Genomic DNA, 25,125 nt, shown 5'->3' on the forward strand with positions numbered 1-25,125 from the left:
CCGGGAGGAAGGCGGCCAGGGCGGAGCGGGGCCAGGGCGGAGCGGGGCCGGGGCGGAGCTGGGCCAGGGCAGACCGGGGCAGAGCGGGGCCGGGGCGGGATCGGGGCGGGGCGGCCGCCGGCGCCGCTCCCCGGCCGATCCGGGCCCTGGGCTGACGCCGCGGCCCCGCCAATCCGCTGCGGCCGGGCCGGGCCCGGCACCGCCCCCGGCGGCTCCCACAGGGACGGGCCGGAGCGGCCGCCGCCGCCGCGGGTGCCCGGGCTGAGTCAGCGCCCCCGCCCAAGATGAACATCATGGATTTCAATGTGAAGAAGCTGGCGGCTGACGCGGGCACCTTCCTGAGCCGCGCCGTGCAGGTACGGACCGTCCGCCCCCGCCGGGGTCTCTCTGGGACGGGGTTCTGCCCCCCCGCCCCGCCTCAGGCCGGGCCGCCCCAGCCGGGTCGAGGCCGCGGGTGGCTGGGCTGGGCCGCCGCCGGGCCTGGCGAGCCGCGGGGCGCCGGCCGGGGCGCTGGGCTCCGCCCCCGGGGCCGGGCCCGCCGCGGGCTCCCGGCCCGGAGGGAGCGCCGGGCCCGGCTGTGTCGCGGGCGCGAGGCCGGAGCACCGGCCGGGGCGGGCCGGGCGGCGATGGGCTGCTGCGGGAAGTCCCCTCCAGCCGGCCCCGCGGTTCGCCAGGCTGGGGCACAACAGCAGCCTCGGGGGGCTGGCGGGGGTGAGACTGCCCGAGGCCAGACGAGCAAAGAGGGGAGAAGGCTCCGGCTCGGGGGGCACGAGGTGCACAGGCATCAGCTGCCGAGAGACACGGCCGGACTTTGTGCATGCAAAGGACGAAGGTGTGGCTCGCCTGAAATAAGCACCTGGGCTTTACTGGCTGTTAGAAACCTGTTCATATCGCTGCCTGATCGGTAAAATTCGAGCTCTGATGTGACACATGAAAGTCCGGTATGTGTCTGCTTAGGCTGTTTGGATTTTTTTACTTTTAGTTTTGTTTTTAAGCTTGTTTGGTAGCCCATTGTTCCTGATTTGGTCTTTCCCTTTCTTCTCAGTAAGGGCACTAGAACTGTCTTTTGTTCCTTAGCGCTTGTCTTGAGCCGTAATCCCCTTTCCTTATATAATTAAACTTGAAGAGATTTCCTGTATGAAGATGCACATCCAAGCAGTGTATTTAGTAATCCACTTTGGTTTCTTCTCGCTGGGTCAGGTCACAGGTTTGGAACGTGGTTAGCGTTGTTTTATGGTGTGATCAGTCTGATGTGTTGCTCTAAATCTCAATATTCAAGCAGAGCCAATGATCAGTAGCACAGCAGGACTCTGAACATGCAAACTCATCAAAAATATACTGTTGTTCAAATTTAAATGAACTTAAAGCGGTCCTAGGGGCTTCTCTTTTTGATGGATGTATTTCTATGCTTCCCCCACTACTCTTGGCTTCTTCCAGGTCTACCTGCTTTCCAGACTGACTCTTCCTTTCCAGCCTCCTTTCTCTTTTCTTGTTGGACAAGGGAAAAAAAGAGATGCAGTTTCTTCCTATGTTGTAAGACCTTGGATGAGACCTTATGATTTCATTTAACTGTCTATGTGAAATCTAACATTGTGGTCTTCACTGAGGAGTCTTCACACTGCTGAGAGGATTTATGGAAATTTTAGTCGGAACTATTAATGTTTTTATATACAAATACTCTTGTCTGTAATTAGTAAAAAAATAATTCCAGACCTATTTTTACTGTATTGTAAAGAATTTGTACGAAGTTTTTGAGAACACCTGGCATAGTTTTAAATGCCTTTTAAACAGTAGTAGTACACCCATGAATAAATTTCCTTCTTCCCTGTATGGTAGCTGAACTTTCTCATGACTGCAGTTTGCTTTTATGTAGAACTGCAAATGCCAGAAGCATTTATCAAGATATGCATGCTATCAAAGTTGGTTAATCTACATGTGACAGAAATTAAAACAAACTCGGACAATGCAATTTACTTTTGTATTCTGTTTCTTACTGGCCACCAAAGAACTTGTAAAGAATGAAACTGGACAGTCAGAATGCTTCCAGTCCTGTTAAGTTCCTAATTGGTGAATTAGTTAGCAACTTAATCATAAGCCAGATTCTCCCGAGAACGGCCGACTTTGAACAGTGGGGCTGTCAAGGGATGAGATCATCATTGTTGTGAGGAACTGCTGCTCTGAGGAGAGGCCGGCAGAGCCCTCACTTCCGGCTTTGCTTGGTTGCCTCATGTGAAACGTGTAGCTTCTCCTGCCTGGGATTGAAAAACAAACTGCTTGTGGGTTAGTAAGGCTTGGCGTGAATTTTGTATCAAGTGAAAAGAATCGTCTGATGGATTTATTTACCTAAGTGAAGTTATATTGTACTTCATGGTCACTGAAATCACAGCTTGGATGAGAAGAGCAGAGGTCATCTTACCGTTTCTCTAAGGCATAACAGGATATCTAAAGAGTTTATCAAACACTGGTTTGTCCTATTCTAAAAAGCAAAACACTCCCCACCCCCAAAGATATATATTTCACAACTTCCCGAGAAAGTTTGTTTTAGCTTTTAATCCTTGTCTTTAGAAGCTTTCTTTAATGTCTAATTATAATTTAAATCTTCTTACTGAAGTTTAAACTCCCTATTTTTGTCCTGTTTTCTCTGGACAGGACATTTTCTCAATATATTCGAGGTAGCTGCAATGGGAATCTGTTTTGTCTTTAGGTTTTACACAAGGATAATTGACAAATGATTACAAAATATACAAGATTGAAGTAATCTCCTAATTTTCTTTATTGCCTCTAGACTTTCATTTTGGTTAGTGTTTTAAAGCACACTGTGCCAAATTGGACAAAGTGCTTCACGTGAGAATTCTCAGTACCAAATTTAGCAGATGATTTCTTCATAATGTTATAAATTATCTTCCACATCTTTCTCTGATTAACGTCCTCCTGCCCTTTTTTTACCTGATACTGTGGATGTGTTGGTGAACTTAATGGCTTTCAAATTTGTCCTTAGATTTTTACTGATGACTGGGGAATGGTTATACTTTTTAAAACATCATCTTCAAACTAATACAAGTGACTGTTTTTAATTTGTCCTGAAAAATTATATCTATGAACTGAATATTTTAAACCTGACTAACTTGCAGTTCACAGAAGAAAAGCTTGGTCAGGCAGAGAAGACTGAACTGGATGCTCATCTGGAGAACCTTCTCAGCAAAGCAGAATGCACTAAATTGTGGACAGAAAAAATAATGAAGCAAACAGAAGTATTATTGCAGCCAAATCCAAGTAAGGAGCCCTTCAGTTTTTTGGTTTTTTACTTCTGAATTAATAAAGAGGTCAGTGTAAATATTTCCTACAATAACTATTGCATAAGAAATGATTAAATACAGCAGTCTTAAAATTTGAAGGTTGCAGTTATGGAAAGCACATTTTGAAGAGCTGGTAAGAATTGGAGACACGGCCAGTTGCTGGTACTTCCTGAACCTTTCAGATGGGGAAAACTTTATACAGAGCTTTTTACACTGCTGTATTGGTTCCATATGCTGCTCAGTCTCAGGTTGATTGGTTTTTTGGGTTGTTTACTGTTTACTTGAATTTCCTATTCTAATTCCAGATATCTTGGAATACTCTCTGCACAATACAAATCAGCTTGAAGCAGGCAAGATGAGCTAAAATACCTGTCTTTAATAATTCCATTACTAAAGAATTAGCACCCTAATTAAGCAATACAAGAAAGTGTCAAATATGATTTCATCACTGTTGAGTCTCTTACTGTAACAGTAACAGAAAAAAAACATGGTCAGAAGAAATGAAGTTTTATGGTGTGTTAATTTTATTTGTTTATGAAATTGCTGCTATGAGTGGTAATGTTGAGGAGATCAGTTTCAGACTCATCCTACACTTGTACTAGAGTTTAGATCTATAGGAATTTGCTTAGATCTAGATTTTAAGTCAAGACCTGGTGTCTAGTCAGTGGGTGAACTACTTCACTGAAAAGATCTAAACCTCCTTTGGGTTTGCTCAAATGATAATTTTATAAAATAGCTACTAGTTCTGCACTGAAAACTCTTGTAGTGCCATACTGAGCTAGAATTCATTAGTAAAGGGAAATCATACACTGCTAATGCCAAGTAGATAAATTCCTTATAACAGAGATGTTTGAAGCATTACTTTGGAAGTGTGTTGCATCTTCTAGTTCCATAAAACCAGTATTTTAAAAATAAACCAACTAATCATGTGGGAAAGATGCAGTAGAACTTGCAGAATATTCTAGCTCAAATTTCTACTTTTGTTAGGCCAGAGGAAATAGTTGTCTTTCTCATTCAGTTCAGTATTTGTAACATCTCCTGGCCTTTTTCAGAAACTTTTAAGCTTTGAATATTGAAGCACTGACTGGAGGCTAGTGGAAGTGTATAAAGAAGTTTCAGTGGAAGGATGATATATGGCAGTGTCTCAGTTCTGCTCACTAGTCCGTTTTCTGATGGCTAAAAATACTCAGCATTGGGCAGTGATCTTTGTGAATGTAACTTCAGCTGTTTGCTGGCCTACTTGGGAGAAGGATCACATGCTGGAGAGCTGCTTTTGGTAGTTGTTAATGGAGTGACCCTGTCTAGGGGAGGAAAAATCACTTTCAACCCTGTTTATCATTGTACCTATAGATCAGACCCATGTAATAGTCCAATAATTTTAGATTACTTTCCAGTTCTTTCGTGACTTAGTAGAAAAGAAATATTATGGCTTGATAAAGAAAGCAAATCACTTTTGATTTTTTTTTTTGGTTCACCCTTGTTACCAGGGAAGGCACTAGTATCCATAATTGTCTGTCTTAGAGTAATTTTTGTGACTTTCATGAGAGAGTAGTTATTTAATCCACTGCTGTTAAAAGTTGTCTAATTAACAAGTAGTATTTAAGTAGCAGGTTTGTTCACTGGAAAGCTTCTTTGTGGTTATCTGTACTATTGTAGGCTGAAATTAGTTCATACTGACTGTATAAATAAAGCCAGCTAGGTGGGAAATGAAAGCAATTGGTCAGAGAAATTGGGTATTATATCTGAGGAGTTTGCTTTTTCAATTACAGAGTCCTTGTTTAGGTGTGTGAGGTCTTTCCACCTAAGAAGCTCCCAGTAGCTTCTTAGGTAGAAAGTATTATGATAGATGGGTAGTAATGCTCACATAGTCTCAACAAGTTTTTCTGATAATTTTATTGCTCAGACTAAGAAAATATGAATGAGGCATTTTCTAATATCTTTTAATGATTTCTTTTAGAATGTTTAGGGAGCTTGAAGCATAGGAAAGAGGATATAATTTCTGGGGCTGTGGAACTTTCAGACTATCTTAATGGGGAACTTAGAGTGGTTGTTCGACTTGGTTCCTACAGCTAATTGTGAGCACTTTTGATCTTCTTTCTGGAGAGGGAACAAAAGACTGATTATTTTTTTTTTTATTTTTTTTTTAAGAAGTGTTCTGTTACTGCTCTTACTGTGAAGACTTCTGATCAAAATTCTGAAAAGTTGTATAACTATGCTATTGGAGAAGAAAAGTATAAATTTTCACTTTCCCAGATGATTCTAGGAAACACTTGAACAGGGCATGGCAAACATGTAAAATTGTCAGTTTTCAAGATCTCCAGCTTAACATTGTTCACTTAATGTTGTGTTTAATGGCTGGATTTTGAAATTCTTTTTTTGTGTTCCTTTTTCTTGTTTAGTTCTCTTTCTAATTTGTGCTTTGAATGACAGTAATTATTTCAAATAAACATTTTTAGATGCCAGAATAGAAGAATTTGTCTATGAGAAGCTGGACCGCAAAGCACCAAGTCGCATGAATAATCCAGAGTTACTAGGCCAGTATATGATTGATGCTGGAAATGAATTTGGCCCAGGAACAGCCTATGGTAAGAAGTAGAAAACCCCCATAGATATAGGCTTTTTTAACAATATAAAATTGTATTTATTGTCTTCCTTTAGACGAAACAGTTTAGTGACATTTGACTTTCTGTATAACTGAACATTAGGAATCAATGATGAGGTTTCTGTCCAAATCTAGAAACAGAACCTGTGGTTGGAATGGTATCCATGTTCATTGATGGATAATTGTCTTACCAGAGCAACTACTTTTGGAGTGTAGTTTCCTTGTTAAAGGAAAACATCTGCACATTGGACAGTATTTATTAATTTTATTTGTTGTTTGGAGTGAAAATATTACCTGAAATTGACTTCTGTAGTAACATACCGCTCTAACTGTACAATATTCCTGCTTTCCTAATAGGTAATATTTTTATAAGGATAAGGATATTTGGTAAGGATAGTAGTGTGGAACACAATCCAAATTTTATTCCTTCTCTAGTAAATTTATATACCTATGGCAGGATGGTTGTGGGCCTCTAATATTTTTACTCTGCTTTAATTTAAAAGGCTGATTCTAGTATTCTAGAATTCTAGTTCTCTACAACTCCTAAAGTTGCAATATAAATTCAGTTGTTAATTTAAACAACTGAAAAAATGCAGATGTCTGTATATATTATATTATGCAAAATCTGATAGTTCACTCTTTAATTCTTTCTTCAAAATTACTATGGGGGTGAAAACTTGTTCTCTTAAGAATGAGTTCCTTATATTTGTAAATAATGATATTCCTTCTCAAAAAAGGAAAATCCAGTTAAATAAAAGTAAATATTTTATAGAATTCTTTTGCCAAAATCAATAATGGCAGGCTTTGTTCTTCTTACTTCCATGTGATTTTATGTATCTGTGGGCTTCCTTCTGATCATCAGCCTCAAGTCTTGCTTTTTAACATCAAACAGAGTTGTACTTAGTGGCACACTGTGCCTTAAGTTGCAGATTTTTTTTTTGAATTCAGGTAAATAAGATCAAATGTTGGCATATAGATACGTTGTTAGGGTTATGTGTTAGGTTTGTGTTGTCATAAGGTCTTAGTTCCCTGAACACTTAGTGTCCTTTCTATCTAAATTGTGTCAGACTGTTGAAATTCCTTTGATACACTAACTTCAGTTTCAATGCTTGCAACTAAATTTCAGAGTACTTTTTGTTAATGTACAAATGCGTATTTAGAAGTTTTAGTAGATGTGGGTGAGGAAAAGCACATTATTTTCCGGTATCTTAAGCTTTTTCCTTGCTACCACCACCTCCTGTCTTAAGAATGTTGTATAGGAAAGGAAGTTGTTGGATTAAAATAAGTACGTATGATATCCAGTTCTGTAATAGGTGTTCACTGTGGAGCTGCCATAATTAGTGCCATTTCTACAATGAGATCTCAGTGAAATCTTGCCTTGACCTGTGATTACTCATAATAAAAATGGTTTGGCTTGTTGTTTTTGTGTGGTTGTTGATTTTGGTGTCGGGCTTTTGTTTATTTTTATGTTGGGGTTTTTTGGTGTTTAGTTTTGGAGGTTTGGAATGGGGTTGGAGGGGGAGAATGTGTTTGAGTTTTTTTCACATTATTTTCTTTCTTTTGATGGCCCTTTAAATGGCATTGCATTGTTTTTCAAACTGCTGGCCTAAACTTTCGTGACTGTAGCAACCTGTTTTGTTAACCTCCTGCCTGAACAATATGATTAACATATTTTTTCCTTTGCAGGAAATGCACTCATTAAATGTGGAGAAACACAAAAGCGAATTGGGGCAGCAGACAGAGAACTAATTCAAACTTCTGCTATAAACTTTCTCACTCCCCTAAGAAACTTTATTGAAGGAGACTACAAAACTATTACTGTAAGTTGAATTGTACATTTTTCAGAATTTTGCACTAATTGTAACTGTTAGTCTTTGAAATGTAGTGGTAGATAATGGTGTATTATTACTTTCCTTAAGGTAATATAGAAAAATTCAAGTGAAATTTGTGCCTTTGGAGTATTTTCTGGTTTTTTTGCTGAAGTAAAAACAAAATAATGATGAAAACATTTGTTTGGTAACTATTGTTTTATGAGAAGTATGCATATTGAGTATCAATTGTGTGAGAATAATTAGGATCTAATTCTGCCTCTCTCTTTAACTGAAGAACTTTTTTTTATATGATACTTCATTAACAGCATTTTCAAGTAGACAGTCTTTTGCTTGTGAGTATGTGCACCCATTCTCACAAACTAACCTAACTCACTTTCAGAAAGAACGTAAACTGTTACAAAATAAAAGACTGGATTTGGATGCTGCAAAAACCAGACTGAAGAAGGCAAAAGTTGCAGAAGCTCGAGCTGCAGTAAGTAGAGGGGTTTTTTTTCAGTTGGTCCATAACTTTCAGACTTATTGATACATATTTATCAACTTGACTGCTTGGTTATGTTTCCAGTCCTAGCTTCTTACCCTGGTTGTTTTTCTAGATACTTTTGTAAGAATGCCTAAGTGGAACACAAGGAAACAGAAGTGAGTTACTGATCAAGGTGTTAGTCTTCTACTTTTAAATATTCTGTCAAGTTGGACTTACTTATTCTCTTCTTGTTTTATAGTAGATGAGCCTGTACTGTCAAAAATTAATTGATACAATCTGCCAATATCGGTGTAAATACAAATACTTGAATCTCTGCAAATGTTGAAGTGTGTGTATAATTGCTTTCAACTGATGAACCTATTTATACTTAACTTCTCTATTCCAAAAATATTTGTGGTTTCTCTTTATGTATTGCTTATTATTTTACACCATCAAACAGAACTGAGCCTTTTCAATTTGCATGACTTAACCATTCTGATTCTCTCAAAAAAATGCTTATTCAAGGAGATTAAATGGGAAAAAAAAGTTACTGCTTTTTAAACTCTTGAAATACTCTAAGTGAAGGAATGGACTGTTGACTGTATGTAGTTTAATCAGGATATATTTACAGTATTTTCATAGCTGTCTTTTGACTGTGTTCCTAAAGGTTCAGCAGTTAATGATGGACACTGAAGTGATTTTTCCTGTAAGGGTTAATGGTAAGGGTCATGGAAATAAAGAAGTCTAGACGATTTAAATACACAGGGACTGTGTACATGATGGAAAGGCAGAAGAAGGACTGTCAGTTTTTGCTGATTTTTCCAAATGGGCATTTGTCTTGAAAGATCTCAGAGACATCGTCTTGAGCTTTGAAGTGCATTGCATCTTTGGGATTATGATCCATGTAAAAACCAACATAATCTCTGCCTCACAGTTTTGCTCTTGCGTGTCAGTCCATGTCATCCACACTGTCCCTCTGTATTTAAACAATCTGTATTTTTAAGTCTATGCATGCATTTTCCCTTATGTAAATTCTATGCAAAAAGAGTCACTTCTCTATTGTCGAGCTTTCTTAATTTGTAAGGCTAACAGTGGAGAATAGAGAAGGGTTTTGATCAGCAAGTAGTGCAATTTAGAAGCGATGGATAGAGGAGCATCGGATAGTAAACTATTCCTTTGCTTGACTTTATTCAGAGTTAAGTTTAAAAAAGTAGTGTTTTTATTATTAGCTTCCTTTGTGGTGTGGTAGCAGGTATGTACCTTACTTTCTAAAGCAATGAAAAGACCATAAGGACTTTTTCCCCTTGAGCCTAGTATTAAAATGATATATATTCATATTATACTGAAGTTTTAATTTCATCACCAGTGTAATCGTTCAGAGCTTGGTACCAATTGCTGCTGCTACTACTACTTGGTCCTCATTATTCATACAGCAAATATGCAGTTTTATACGCAAATAATTTAGTGCTGGAAGAGAATGAAACTCTAAACCTCTTCACTATTTTGCCAGTACTTTAATTTTAGTTACATTTTGACAGCAGTGTGCATGTTTAAGAAGTATCAGATTGTAGAATGCCAGCAGAAATAACATAATTGCAGCTCATCTTTATCCTCTGCAATATAGAAGTGAGAACTAACCTCGATGTAGGTGTGATGCAAATGGGTCATATTCTGCTGGCTCCCTTATTTATAAAGGGAGAAACCTAAGAAACAGGGCTAGACTGATAGGTTAGTGAAGTGTATTGAGCCATGATGAAAATTTTTATGCTTTACTATGTTCTGTGAGAGGTTAAAGTGCTAAATATTATCTACATGTCATTACATATTTTTATAACTGGGAAAAATAATTTGAAAATTACTTGTCCCATGCTTATTGTACAACTGAAACGGCTTAATTCAGTGCTTAAAATCAAAATCTAGACTGGTTTTTAATCTCTATTCACTTCATGGTCTTCGTTAGCTTAAACTTGCAGTGCTTTGTGCTGATAACCTATTTACCTGCAATATTCACAGTGTTGTAACTTGCTTTTGTTTTTCATCTATACATTTAAGCAACTAAACACCTCTCAGCCTGAAGAGAATAACATTATGGTAAATGTCTCTTACATGCTCAACTTGCTGCATGTAAAATGGCTAAAGGTTTGTTGGCCTCCTGTGTTCATTCATTTTCCTCTCAAATGTTTCCTCTTGCTATCCAGCTTGTTTTGGTCTCGTTTCAGTTGCTTTCTATTCTAAAATTGATTGATGTAATGCAGTAAATACACTTATGTCAGTACAGCATCTGATTATTTCTGATAATTTGAAATACACAGTATTCTAATTTCTGTGGTTTTATGAATGTAAACTTAGGATACAAAGCAGTTAATTTTTCACTTCTGCAATTATTTTCAGCTATCGGAGGAAAGGAATTATTAATATGAGTACAAATGAATCATCTGAAACAGCCAGGAATATGTATAAATTATTCCTTTCAAGCAATGTGTTGCAAGGAACTGCAGCTGAATAATGTCACAGAAGTTAATGGCTTAACTTAGAGTACAGTGTATCCTAAACTTGCTGCAAGGACTCTCTAGTGCAGCTGGTTTTAGCACCATGGTTGTAAAAGTGGAAAAGAAAGTGATTAGTTAGTTATGTGCAGCATAGACTGTACTGTCCAGGCTGTTCTGGTGGGGTTTGGATCTGCACAGCATATTGGGTCTCATCTCAATTTAGTGTTCCAGATTTCTCAGCTGTGATCAGATAAGAAAAGGAGCAAATAAACTTGTTTTTTACAGTTTGCTCCTGCAACCTTTATACACATTTCATCCTATTCCCAATTGTGTCATCATCTTACAATGGCAGAAGATGAAGGTTAAAGAAGAGCCACATTGCAAGAGGGAATTGAAAGACCAAGCTGAAGTAATTAACTTTTAGACTAAATCCCTTGCAGTTCTATGATTTTGCTGTGCTGCTTGCTACTACTCTAATACTCAATTTGAGATACCTCTGTAGCAATTTCAATTAAATTTAGGTTACAGTCAAAGTACTTGTGAAATAGAAAACTGGTAATGAAATTAGCAAGAGAAAGCATTCATCTATCTCAGTGTAAAAATGAGAATAGCTTTCCATAGTTTTCCATTATTATAACACATTAAGGTAACTTAAGTTCCTCCTAAGGTAATTTAGTTTGTCTGATTCATGTCATTTTTTTAAGTAGTCATGTCTTGTGTTGTAATAGCTTGTTTTAAGTAGATTCTTGTAATAGATGAGTTCTACAAGTCACACTCTCTTCAGTATCTAATTTGTTTCATAGATCTAATGCTATCCATATTCATAATAGATTCATTGTATATGAAGGGCTTTGGGCAACTGACTTGTAGCATTCCTCAAAACTCTGTGAAGTTTTGAGGACAGGAAAGTACTTAAAAGCCAAAGTGTGATTACATACTGTAATAGAGTACCACTGATGTCTAAGTTTGTATGTTCTTATTTTTTCCTCCCCCACTCTTAATGCTGACTAGATATGGGCTGAGGAAGTGACAAAAGTAAGTAAACAATTTTGAAATTGCAGAATTCTGAAATCATAACTTGTGCTGATCTGCTGTAATAAAGGATATTACATGTTGTTGATTTCAGTCTGATGTTGGCAGCTTGATGCATTACATCAGAATACACTGGGCCCCTCCGGGACCTTTCAAATTTCAGTGGCAAAACAATGCCTGGGGCTTGTTTCATAGTAAGCTGTTTCTGGCTGTCACTTAGTACCAGTGCCATGTGATTCTCATGGGTCAAGATACAACAGAGAACTACAGGACTTCTCTCAAAATTTACTGTTATGGTATCCTGTTAAGAATGAGCTTACTTGAAAATTTTCGGAAATATTAGGGTCTAGTAATCTAAAGTCTCCTGAAAACACTGGTCTTCAAGTTTTACCCAGAACATGGAAAACCTCATCTTTCTCCCCAGTGTCACTAGATCTTAAGTTAGAGGGTAGGCACATCTGAAAACTGCACCTGCCCTGGGAGCTGGTTTGTAAGCTGAGCATTAGCCTTGGGATAGGCATTGCAGCCTTCTCTGTCATGCCACCCCTTGCCCAGGGCCAGACTCAGAGGAGCTGATGGAATGTTTGGCAGTAGCTGCTGCAGAGCCTTGAGAAGGGCTGTTCTTAGGCTCACTGGCTCTGACAAACCAGTATTGGCAACAGGCTGTGAGGGGGGTGCTAAGAGGGGAGGAGGGATTTTTAGTGGATTTCTGTAGAGAAAGGGTAATTAAAACTATGTCAATAGGAGGAGAGCAGGGGCTTTGGAGTATGGTTTTTAGGGAACTAGCTAGGCAGCTGTGGGAGGTGTAGGGAGAACCTGGGATAGGCAGCTTCAAGTGAAACCTTGGAAGTTCTGGGAGTTGCTCTTCCAACTTTCTATGAGTGCACACAGGTGAGGGTGAGCGAGTTCAGAGGGACGGAGGCATTTAGAGGGTTAACTGTAAAATGAGGGTGAGGTCAACTTTGATCCCAAAGTTTGAGAACTATTTAATTAATTAATTAAGTAGAGTAATGTTTGGAAGCAGGAAACCTATCTGCTGGTCCTCTGTTGGGGAAAAATGGCAGGGAAAGAATACTGCTGTAATGAAAACTGATCTTGAAGCTATTTACTTTTCAGAGACAAGGACAAGCAATTTTTAGGATAGTGAATTCTAACAGATTGTGTCTTGGAAAGAAGAAATACTACAAAGTGCTTAACTATAGCATAAAGAAGACAAAAAGCTTTAGCTCTTGTAATAAATTATGTAATTCAAGGTCCTCTTTTTTATTTCATATATAAATAGCAGAGACTATTGAGAAGAAATTACAACATTATGTACGGCCAACAGAGCAGTAATCCATCCACATTTCTAAAGACAATCTGTCCTTCTGTGTTCGAGAGTTGGAGGAGGAGATTCGTAAATGTTTTCAATTTAAATATAAGCTTCCCACCAAAGATTTCAGACCATCCAGTCATCTCTGGCTCAATTACAGCAGGGTTTTTTTTTTTTTTTTTTTGAGTTAGAATAAAAGATGTGCATGGTGACAATAACAAACTTGCATCAGTTCAGCTTCCTCTAACTCTGCATTTTAGAAAGAATATTAAATACTAGGTACAGCTATATATCCCTTACCAGTGTTTTACTAGAAGCATGTCTAGTAAAGCAACATTAGGAAAGTGATGTTATTTCATATGGTTTTATTTGTGTTGTCCCTTCACTGCAGGATTGCACAGTATTTCTAAGTGGTCCTGTACTCCTGTGTGAAATCTGGGGAGATTACTTACATACAAATACTCAGATTCCAAACCTGGGGTCATATTCTGTAGTTGCAGAGCAAGTAATGAAGAGGGATCTTCATTAGAGGTACCTAGTGAGGCCTTTTAATGATCCTAAAAACACAATACAACTGCAGCTGGGAAGTTTAGTCTTGCATTTTTGAGCTCTTCACTCTGTTCAGAAACAGAGGTGATCAGGCCATAAACTTCTCAGATTAAAAATCAGCTGGTTTTCACCTTTACCCCAAGGTGCAGAATAGATACGCTGTCCTGCTACTGTTCACCTGGCAGTACTGAAAGTAAGGATGGTCAAACTGATTAAAGATATCATCACATAATTCAGTTCACGTGAGTCTCTATAAAACCAGTACGTTGGGCTTTTGTAAATATATTTTAAGTCACTCTGTACTGGCTAAGTTAATATGTGCTACCACATTACCCACTTTTCCTTTTCTTGCAGAAAGTAGTTGATTTGCTAGAAGGTTATTGAAACAAATAAAATTATTCTGATGGATATGTCCCCTTCCTGTAAGTTCCTATTCTCCTGTATTTACTTACCTGGCAGGGAGACAGAAACACATTAGCAACTGCTGACTTCAGAGGAGCAAGAGACAAAACTATTTCTCTCCAGATAAATGATGTACTTTTTGCTTTGATGGGTTTTGTAAAGACAATTAAGATGTTGCTTTTCTTCCCCTCTTGGCTATCAGAGTAGCTTTTTTCATGTTTTTTCTTACATTTCTCTCAAAGACTGACAGATGGATTTTACTGATACTAATTCAAATTTAATCAGAAAATTCCAAGCAAAGATTCTTTACTCAACAAGCTTTGAAGACCTAATTAGTTTGAAACTTGATACAAACACTACTATCTCAGTTTGAGTAAGAAGCGCAGAGTTCTCTTTAGGTACATCTTCATTGTTTAATTACTGTGTAAGCCCTTCCAGCTGCAGCAACTTCAGATGGAAAAACATTTCTTAGGTAACTGTATCATTATTCTGTGCTCCTTTCTGAGATTCCCTGAGACCTTTCATACTGATTAACATTAGCTGAATGCAAGAACAGAATATTTGCAAACCAGTGTTTTGCTGGTATCACCTCATAAATTTTCCTGAAAATATATTTCCTCCTTTGTTGAGAATAGTAATTGCTGCATTTTGGACTTAATGTAGATTTTTGCCCTTGGGTTTGTTTTTAGAAACAAGGCACTAAATGAATATAAGCACTGAGGCGAGATAATCCAGATTTTAGGCTGAGGACATTCTGTCTTGGAACAATGAATCTTAGAGCACATATTCTGTATATGTGTGTTTAGTGTCCTTTTTTCTTTCCCCCCCAAAAAAGTACTCTAAAGTAATTTTGGCTGTGCTAGACTGAAGTAATTTAAAACTAGTGTAACACTGATAGCTTACTTTAAAATTGTTGAGAACTATATGTAACAGGGAATAAATTTGAATTATTGAAACATGAAACTTGAATCACATCATTGTAATAGAAATTTTACTCTAATTGTAACACCAAGTGTTAGAGCATTTTGTGTAGTTCAGATTTATTTCTTTTCAAAGACTCCTTGATTACAAGCTCCAGAAATACTTGTAGTAGTTTGGTGGCCAGTATAAGACATTAAATTATGTGACATCCTGGTAAAACTTTGCATCAAAGATTTATGTACAGCTGATTGCAGTGCAGTTACCTGGCAAAAATAATGTGAGATTTACTCTGAATATTTCATCAGAGACCTGTTAAGTTGATGTATAGAAAAAAATTACGTTATTCTTGGTTGCCACTGCTATGCTGACAAAACCCCTGGTGCAGATGGGGTTGTGCCAGTGAACGCTTCGTTTGTTATTGTTGGGGTAATACTGCTGGCAAAGAAATGCCTTTCTTTTGTATATGTAGTAGGTGTCTGATAAGAAAGCTGCTTGCTGTGTACTAAGGTCCTCAACATTTCTGAAACCAGAAGGCAATTACTGTTACTGCCTAGTAAAGATCTGCAAAGAAAAGGCCCTTTTCAAACACTTAACCTTGTGATTGATGTGTTTGTATGAGCAGTTGTGCATCAAGTGGGCCTGTTGCAGTGGCAGGTGTGGCACAGAGCCTGTACCAGTCCCTGACCGTGTTCTGTCTTTAGTCTGAACAGGAAGTGCGAATTACCCAGAGCGAATTTGACCGTCAAGCTGAGATTACCAGGCTCCTGCTGGAAGGGATCAGCAGCACACATGTGAGTACCCAAAAGGTGTTGAGGGGGAAGTCAGCATCAGGCACCTCCTAAAAATAGCTGCAGTAAACTACTTGGGAACTCTGGTCTATGAGGTTTCACTTGAGTGCGTTAAAGCATCAAACTACAAGGGTAATTTTTGGGTTTTTTTTAGTTCTAGTTTAATATCCACTGAATTTAACTTTACTTTCCCATTAACCTTCAGAATGCAGAAGCTTTCATTTTCATTCTTTATACCCAGCTTCCCATTCATCAGATCAAGTGAGTGTTGAAACCACAGAAATATTTACTCAAGTATGTTAATTTTTGTGACATTTTATTATCCTATTTACCTGGTAAATCCAGGCACTGTGCCTATCTGGTGTTTATCCCTAAGTGCCATTATTTGCACTAGCACCTGATGAGGTACCTGCTTTTTCTAATGCAGCATGGTGCCCTTAGAGACTAAAACACTTGAATTCTTTGCTGTGTTACAGGCACATCATCTCCGCTGTCTCAATGACTTTGTGGAAGCTCAGATGACCTATTATGCACAATGTTACCAATATATGTTGGATCTCCAGAAACAACTTGGAAGGTAGTAATACTGTATAAAAAAGATTTTAATAAATGCTTATGAATGGTAGGAAAATTTACAATGATATAACAGTGGTGAACACACAGGCATGCTGGACTGAAAGGAAATTTACCTGTTCTCAGGTAATATGTAGTTACCCAGTGCAACTAATTCCCTAAGCCTATACACAGCACTAATGCTTTTTGGGAGTTTCTGCTGAGATTTTATGTATTGTGTAATTGAGGAAGGTGAGCTCTTGGAAACCTCATTTAATGGACAAAAAATAATTTCTAGGTATTTATTTGTAATTCTTCATTTGTCTTATGCTTCATGCTACTAAACCACTGTGCAATGTGGGAAAAGTTTTTATACTTCCTAAAAATTTCTGTTGCCTTTATTTGCTACAAGACATTATCTGATCTTTTGATGAAACCTTGTTCTCCACTCTTAACTGAATTGCCAGCATAGGTACTGTACAGGGAGAGATCTTCATCCTGTCTATTATCCGGAGCACACACAGTAGAATCAACAAGTTTGTCTTGTTTTGCCGTTTCATGAGTTTAGCATTTTTAAAGTAAGAGAAGAAACTGACATTAGTTTGTGCTCTTAACCCTTTTTGTTTCATGGTGGGAATGTAGAGAGATCTACATACTTATAGTTCCTAAAGTTTCTCTATTCTAATTCTTCACAAATCACCCTTTCTTAAATTTACACAGATCATGTTATTTACGTGTCTGTTCTGGGTAACTGTCTCTGAGGTAACTCTGTTTATGTTTTCCCTGACAAGGAAGTAAAACTGAGTGTTCTTGAGTCTTATCCTTTTCCTGACTTGCAACTTCCTGTGGCATTTGATTTCCTCAGTTTGTTTAAATTTGTAGTTTAAAGACTTTAAACTACTAAACTGTAGTTTAAAGTATTTAAAGCTTCGATCTAAGAAAAAGCTACATATTTAAAGTTCCATCTCAATTTAATACATTCCAGATACTCAACTATAAACTGTGGTAGCACATAAATACAAGCTGTGGAATTGAAAGCTTGAAAACAAACATTTACAGTATTAAGGAAAAGCAACTTTTAAATTCGAAATTAAGTTAAATATATTTACATAACTATTTTGAGAGGATATTTTTAAAATGTGTACTATTCTCCTAGCTTATCGAACAGAAAGAGTTAAACATAATACCCTTATTCTAAGGAGAACATGTTCCTCTTTAAATTCTGCTTTTAGGATGTGTAGCTTGTTCCAGAAGGCTGGTTTTGTTTAAAATTTGTATAAATTGTTACCAGGTATAAAAAAAGTGCATTTGAACAAAATAGTGCTTTTAGGAAAGCAGAAGGATGTATCTTTATGTGGCTATGATTTGATTAATATTTTAATAAAATTACTATGACTGGTAGAAGACCAAAAGCATGGAAGCTTTGCAAAATTCTAAATGCTTCTAACAGTGAAATGAAGTTTCTCTGCCTATGTGGATTAAAATAGTTATGATATTAAATCTTGGGTGTGTCTTTCCTTCCTTGTGCAAGGAAATCCCACTGAAGTACAACAGAGAGCACTGGGACAGGGTCTCAGGTTGTGCTCCTTGCTTTGGAAATGTCTCCATTTGTAGGGATATAGTGTGTAGCACTTGCATTAAATAAGCAGATGAGTAGGGTTTGTGTTCTGTGCTCCCGAGGTTATGTGGGCACATAGAGACCAAATAAACAACTTAGGCAGCTCAGCTAGATTTTTGGTTGTGTCTGCCACTGGTGTGTTGGTTAACACACAGTGCTGAGTTACACAGCTTTTCACACATCTGAGAATGCTATTGTGCAATATTCTCATATAAAAGCCAAGAACTGTGAAGGACTGAGTTTCATTTTGAGGTTGATGAACCAGAGGCATTCAGCCTCTAAGTGAGATCAGTTTGTTACTTGAAACAGAAACCTGATTCTCAGAGGAGATGCATATTGTTTTACCTGGATCAGAATCTAGGGCATAAACCTCTTCCTGGTTCCAAAGCTGAGCACTGATCTCCCTGATCTACTCTCCAGAGGCAGCTGTAAGAAAGGTGGGGGGAAAACTTGTACTCAGTTCTCTTTATATAAATAGACGTGTTTTTATGGATGTTTCTCTTCAAGGCAGCACCAGCTGCTTATCTCTGTACTGCCTTCCCCTTCTGTGAGGGGAATCAAATCTCCCTTTTTTCTTATTTTCAGTTCCTCAGAATGAACTAAACAAATCTATTTCAAATATTCTGGTACTCTGTCTGCCTTTTTTTTTTTTTTTTTCTTCCTGATAACTACTTTTGCTCTGAAATTTCTCAGCTTCCCTGATAGACAAATGTAAGCTGTGGCATAGTGTTTTTTTGTTTTTTTTTTTTTTTCAGATTATCTATTACTAGTGTCTTACTCTACAAGCTGTGAAACTCCTCAAGCTACTCAAGCATTCAAAATAATAATAAAAAAAAAAACAAACCAGGCAAACTCTGTGTAGCTGAAGCCTTCCAGTATAAAGCCTTCCATATGGCTTTGCAAAAGGAGTGAGACTTAATGCTCCACTGATTGACAGAGTAGTTGTAAAGTTTTGGCTTTCTGTTCCACTGACTATACAAACCAGTGAGGCTTTGAACTGAGCAGAATGACTTACAGGTAATTACTGTGTTAACTGAGAACAGGTTTAGCAGTATATTAAACAGTCATTTAGCAATATTGAGAAACAGCTGATTGTCATTTAGAATTAAATCCCTCTGGTTGACTGCCGACTAATCAAGTAATAAATACATCATGAGGCACAGCTGATTTATACCTACAGAAACATGGGGTCTGGTTTTGGCTCCCTTTATTCTGCTTGTTTGATTTGTTCAGGGAACATGATGAACTAGTTTGAAAAACTAATCTAGCAAATTAAAAAAAAAAATAAATTGGTGGAGTTGCAGTCTCTTCTTGGTGAGTTGAACCAGCTCTTTATTATCAAGTGGGGTCAAGGTAAGCCAGAGGGGGGAGTGGGGCTTCCTCCTTTGCACAGTAGTAAGCTGCTATCTAAATTCAGGACAGTTTCCTGAAAGTCTTCCCAGTTTTTACATGCACTTCTGTCTGACTAGTGCTGTCTTTCATATTACACTTCTGCTCTTTCCTTTCAGTCAGATGCAATTGTGACTGCAGAGTGAACATGTTTAAAAAGCTATTTTCATGGAAAGTTATCAATCTTCCTGATTTTTGGTTTGTTCAGATTGTTGAATCAAAAGCAGCAGATTGCTAGACCTGACTTAAATGGTAGAGAAAGAACATGTGTGCAGAAAAGGGGTACAGGAGTGAGTCCACCTTGTTTGGTGGCACTGTGCATTTACCAGGTTAAGTATAGTGTGAAGCTGGAACCTTGTGTGCAGGACTGCTGCAGCTGTTACAGATATGGGCTGTGTTAATTCCACTATTGTCACATGAACCAAAAATTAGTTGCTGCATCGATGGGTTTAGTTTTTACCTGCATGAACTCCCTCAAACAGCTGCTCTTATGGTCATATGAGCAGCAGTAATGCTGCAGACATGGTAATGGGAATATACTGATCTGGATTTACATGGGTAGAGTTGCCACTGAACTGCACCTTCAGAAAGAATCTGACTGGGGAGCAGAGGTGAGAAGGGATGAGATGAGGCTATTTTCTGGAGGGTTCATATTCGTGGTATGGATTGATCTTCCTTATGACAAAAGGAGTGAGGAGGTAATATGCCCATATCCCAGATGTTAATGAAAATGCATCCATGTAGAAGGACTGATGAGGGAAGTTATGTGTGGGAATTCTCTAGTCAAAAGAATGAAAGGAAATGCAACTACAGTTCCAGATCATTATGACTCAGTCTAACTCCTGGTTACTGGTCCTTTTTTACTGCTCAGCTCTGCCACTTTTTAAAACCTCTATTGACCTACTCTTAAAGTAGCTTTCAGATGGGTGTTAGAACCAGGTTAAGGCAGCAAAGGAACAAGAAATTGTTACATCAGCTGCTAAATAAATGAGTTTAGCCTGCCACAGAACTGCAACCCAGCATGTAGGGCAGAGTGACATGAGACATTCTTAGAGCTCATCATTGCTGGTCCATTCTTCCTACTCCACTGCTCCAAAATCTCTTGCTGCTTTGCTCTCTTTTTTGTTCCTTCCATTTTTCAGTCATGTTATTCTGTGCTTTCCCTTGTATCTGCTCTGTCACTCGTAACAGTTTTTTGTGACTGAGCTCATTAACTAAATAGGAGATTATACACTTTTTTCCCCTCTTTTTCAGTCAGGTTAATGAGTTTAATTGACTTCATGGGAGGGTCTGGCAAGCACTACAGCTGGCACTGAGCAAGTAGCAGCCTGACCTAGAAATGAGGAGCTTAAGTTGATCTAAGTTCATTTTTAGCGTAAAAAATATTTTTTGTTTTACAGCATGAAGTTAACTGAATCAATTAACTGATTTGGATTACAAAAATAGTTGTGTAGTTTTCCTTGCTTTCAGAGGGAGGTTGTGGTTTTAAGTTGTATTATATTTCCCTGATCTGGTTCATCAGCACAATCTTTTGTGTAACCACATAATTGAGGAATGAGCAGGAGGAGGTGGAGGCTACTTTTCCTGGCAGAGCTGTCAAAAGAAATGTTTATCAAAGTACAATCTGAATTAAGTTTGACCAACAGTGCTTTCTTGGTTTTGCCTTTTTTAAACAGACAAATATCCAGGGTTTTTTAAGGTTCTTTATTTATGTTATACAACTCTCAGTGCTGTTGTCATAGTGCTGTCTACTGGTGTTTATTGCTGATAAAAATAAGCATGCTAATTTAGGCATGGGAGCATGCATAAGGCCCTGTGTAAAACAGATTCACTCAATCTTTTTTTTCTCTCACAGCTTTCCATCTACTTTCCTCTCTAACAACAATCAGTCTTCCACAACTCCTGTGCAGAGCGTTTCTACTCACTCAGTCTTGGCCTCAGCCTCTGCTCCATTGCCTTCAGTAAGCAATTCAGTTGTTACTTCAGGCCTCAGTGAACTGAAGTCATCAAGTGGCAGCAGAAAAGCAAGAGTTCTCTATGATTATGATGCTGCAAACAGCAGTGAATTATCTCTACTTGCAGATGAGGTAAGAGTTTTCTATGTACCTTGATAATTTGAAAGTAAAATGGGAATGCTTGTGAGTAGCCAGTTAAGATGTGCTACATCAAAAAGTCTGAGTAGTTGATTTTTTAAAATTAAATTTCAAATTTAAAATTAAATTTCAAAATTTCAATACTCTTGGAGTATTGTCCTGTGATATTCACTTCTGAATATTAGGAGCATATCCTAATATTCTGTAGTGAGAGTCAACATCTGTGACACCATCTTAGCTTGCAAGAACATTTGCTAGACAGTCAAGATGCTGTTCTGCTGTCTACATTTCACCACATCTTTAGCACTGTTATCAATATGATTAGTCTAGCAAACATTGAATATTGCAATTTAGGAAGAATATGAAAATAGAACTACTTCTTGCTCTGATGGTGAAGGTTGTGCTGTGTTTATTCCTGTTCCAGTTCAGTAGCAGTCCTAAGTCAGAGGGTCTATACAAAGCACATGGAGATAGATGATGAAGCACAGTGCTGGAACAGAGTTCCACCTGGTAATGTGAATATAGCTTAATGCTGAGGAAAAAAAATTTAAAAATCAGGATTTTTTGGTTTTTAATTGTGTTACTTCAATATTTTTATTTGAATTTTTGTCTTATCCAGAGAGTGACTTATATAGAAGCTGTGGGCTCAGATTTTCTGTGAAGATGTAGCACATCAACACCATCTGTCTTTCTATCAGGCACTCCACAGAGGCTGAGGGTGGATACACAAAATTTAAAGATAAAACATAACAGAAAATAAACAGTAATGAATAGAATTTCAACAGAAAAAAAGATACTTTAAGATACGATACTGTGTCTAGTCTTTTCCATAGGCCAGTGAAGTAATTTTTATGAGCATTAGATAATGTTGCATGGATGCTTATATTAAATGCTCTGTTTAACCTGGTTAATCTCAATTCCAAGATACTAGGAGTCACTTGAAGATAGACTGTAACTCTCTTCCCTGCAAATGAAGTTTATAATAATGTGTTTCTCTTTTTGTAGGTGATAACAGTATACAGTATCCCTGGCATGGATTCAGACTGGCTGATGGGTGAAAGGGGAAATCAGAAAGGCAAAGTGCCTATTACTTATTTAGAACTGCTAAACTAAATGGTTGGCCTGAATAGAGACTGTCAATTATGGCAACACCATATTTATATACAATTAACGTTATGTAAGCAGGTTTGTGTGTCTTCCATGTTATTGTCTTGAGGGACAAATACCAGCCATTAAAAACTGGCTATTCTGCCAGCATGGTTGCACGGTCAATACTCTATTCAAACTTAATGTGTTTAAAGCTTTTACTTCATGTGCCAAGAACGTTTCCTACAGATTTGTTTCTACTGAAGTTTTCACTAATACAAGCTTCTACTTTTGAGTAATCTAGATTGAAAGCAGGAGGTACTGTTTTCTACTGAAATTTTTCATTAATGGCAAGCTTTTCTTCACATAAAATAAACTTATTGTGAACTGATGCAGGTGTAAAGCATGTTATTTGAATAACCAAAACCAAATGTGAAACATAAACTGTGTGGTTCTGTTCCCAGCACTTGTGAAGCTCAGATGTGCTGAGGCCCACGTGGCTTCTGCTGAGTGTCTTGTGCATTTGGTCACCTCTGAATACTTAAGGCAAGTTCCCAGTATGCTGCGAGGTGCACCTAGGTGGATTGACACAAAGTAGGGACATACATTCTGACTTGTTTTTAACCTTGCCTCGTATTTTTTTCCTTTAATTGCTTTCCAGAAAAGAGTCTAATTCATTTTGATTAGTAATTATAAAAATTCTTTCAACTGCAAATCAGCCTTTATTTTAAATTAAGCAATGGATTTTGCTAACCAAATATGCACTGTCTCCCTACATTTAAATAGTTGTATAGATGAGCATATAGTTGTTCAGATTGTAAAGTTGTAATGAAATTATGCATCCCCAATTCTTATGCAACAGTTTGTCATGTTCTGATTGGATTCAATTAGTGTTAGGCATTTTGGTTTGCAAGAGAATCTCTTTTCTGTGCAAGAAGGAAAAAATGTTGTGAATCTAAAAATGGCTTTATCAAAGGTAGTATTATTTGTAAATAAAAACATTTTCCTAAACACTGCACCTTTTAGCATTTCATAAGTAGCAGATTTTTAAGGCTGTAGAAAGATTTTAAAAGTGTAGTTGAGGGGAATTTTCCTTTCTTTCTTTTACTCTTAGTTTCAGTATATTTAGTTAATTGTGTTGGACTTATAGAAGGAAACACCATCCATTGAGAAGGAAATTTCTTCTCCTTGGAGATGATGCAACATTACCAGAAATCCACTTTAGCTCTCAGGGAACACTGGTAGCAATGCTTAGCTAACTACTTCTGATCAGCAACTTTGTTTGCAGTGGCATTTCCTTAACAAATTTTTAACATTGTGATTACAAACATGTAGTGGTGAAATATCCATCAAAAGAAATTACTTCAGCGGGATAGATAAAACTATATTAATTTACGTTTTATGGATGTTTAATTAAAAATGCTGATTTTTATTTTGAATTTCACTTCCAAATATAGACTCTTTCATTTTTAGAGTGTAGAAGTTACATTAAAACAAATATATCACATTGATTCATCAACTGCAACCTTCTTGGGGTAACTACCAAGAAAATCCTAAGTTTATTCAATCTATTAAATGCAAATATTGGAGAGACCAATAATAATAGTTACCAATGAAGTAGAAATAACCACGAATCATTCATGATGCATTAAATAAAATTAATAGGAGGATAAAACCTTACAGTTTAGAAACAAAAAGACTGAACTATTTAACCACAGTGCTCTTCTGCAGTCCTCTCTAATATGAACTGCTAATCTAGTGTGTTTAAATTCATGTCAATATTGTTCATTTGACTTAATTTGTAGAATATTCAACATTATTTAAAAAAAAGACTCTTGGCTATGCTGGACTATATACTTCATATTTAAGTGCAATAAAATGTCACAGAGCAGCATTTAAATGATGATGGAGATTTAGTGAAATCTGAGTAGTACAGCTATGTCAAGGCAACATTTGGCAGCAGGCAAAATTTTTGTTATATGTCAACAGCTTAAGCTGTGTGTGAGAGAAATTGAAGTTGACCTTCTGTCTAAAAAAGCTGAAAATCTGTATTCTCAGTTCTCCCTATTTTTGTTTCATTTCAGCCCAAAAGTAATTTAAGCAAAACAACTTGTGACTGTTTTCTTAAACTCACCTATTTTGAGATTCCCTGTTGTACCCTGGGAAGGGGAGCTGGTAGAACAGTGCTTGTTTGCACTTGTGTTACACTGAATAGAACTTTACTGCAGGTAGTCCCAACACTCAATCTCTTTGTATTGTTGCTTGTTGGCAACTCTCAAGCAGAAATTGACTGGAAGTTTTTGGTTTTGTTTGCTGACTCGATGATTTTTGCAACAAATATGGAAGTAACTGATTTTGGCTTTGAGTCTCTTTATTTCTTTGGTTAAATTACCCATTTTCTTAGAACAAGCTTTATTGGTTGAAGGAAAGGAGAAAAGGTAAACCAGGCCAAAAAAATCCTATGTGAAAATTGTAGACATTTATGAAATCAGGTTTCAAACACAGAAAAATATGTAGAATATGCATTAGCATACATTTAATAACTGGTTTTGCAAGATGAGTGCATTCAGAATTGATACCTAAGGATGTGTGCAGGCAGAGGATAAATGCTTCCATGGCTGTTCAATGTATGCTTTTTTTTCCTGTATTTACTGGCATTTTACTTCATTCTAATTAATGCTAAGATTTTGAATAATTTCAAGTA

The 25,125-nt window shown here is 37.6% G+C and overlaps 1 protein-coding gene across 2 annotated transcripts; it reads left to right on the forward strand.

Annotated features, from left to right (window-relative positions):
* Nucleotides 1-212: 212 nt before the first annotated feature.
* SH3GLB1 (SH3 domain containing GRB2 like, endophilin B1) lies at nucleotides 213-22,812 on the forward strand. 2 transcript variants are annotated; one of them, XM_083867491.1, is made up of 9 exons: nucleotides 213-356; nucleotides 3,132-3,273; nucleotides 5,753-5,881; nucleotides 7,585-7,718; nucleotides 8,110-8,202; nucleotides 15,597-15,686; nucleotides 16,160-16,260; nucleotides 21,098-21,329; nucleotides 22,341-22,812. In XM_083867491.1, the coding sequence occupies exons 1-9, from the start codon at nucleotides 285-287 to the stop codon at nucleotides 22,446-22,448; spliced, it is 1,101 nt and encodes a 366-aa protein (XP_083723617.1). In that variant the 5' UTR covers nucleotides 213-284; the 3' UTR covers nucleotides 22,449-22,812. The 2 variants fall into 2 exon arrangements, with proteins under 2 accessions (XP_083723617.1, XP_083723618.1); XM_083867492.1 differs by lacking the exon at nucleotides 213-356 and adding an exon at nucleotides 749-941.
* The last annotated feature ends 2,313 nt before the right edge of the window (nucleotides 22,813-25,125 follow it).

The sequence above is a fragment of the Zosterops lateralis genome, assembly GCF_965231275.1.
Source record: "Zosterops lateralis genome assembly, chromosome: 9".
Taxonomy (NCBI): Eukaryota; Metazoa; Chordata; class Aves; order Passeriformes; family Zosteropidae; genus Zosterops; species Zosterops lateralis.

What these genes read in the sequence shown, in the direction of transcription:
- SH3GLB1 (XM_083867491.1), top strand. Translation starts at nt 285, where the DNA reads ATGAACATCATGGATTTCAATGTGAAGAAGCTGGCGGCTGACGCGGGC. An exon ending in ATTATTGCAGCCAAATCCAA is followed by an intron (nt 3,274 to 5,752) that starts GTAAGGAGCCCT and finishes AAACATTTTTAG; the next exon opens with ATGCCAGAATAGAAGAATTT. An exon ending in TTGCAGAAGCTCGAGCTGCA is followed by an intron (nt 8,203 to 15,596) that starts GTAAGTAGAGGG and finishes TTCTGTCTTTAG; the next exon opens with TCTGAACAGGAAGTGCGAAT.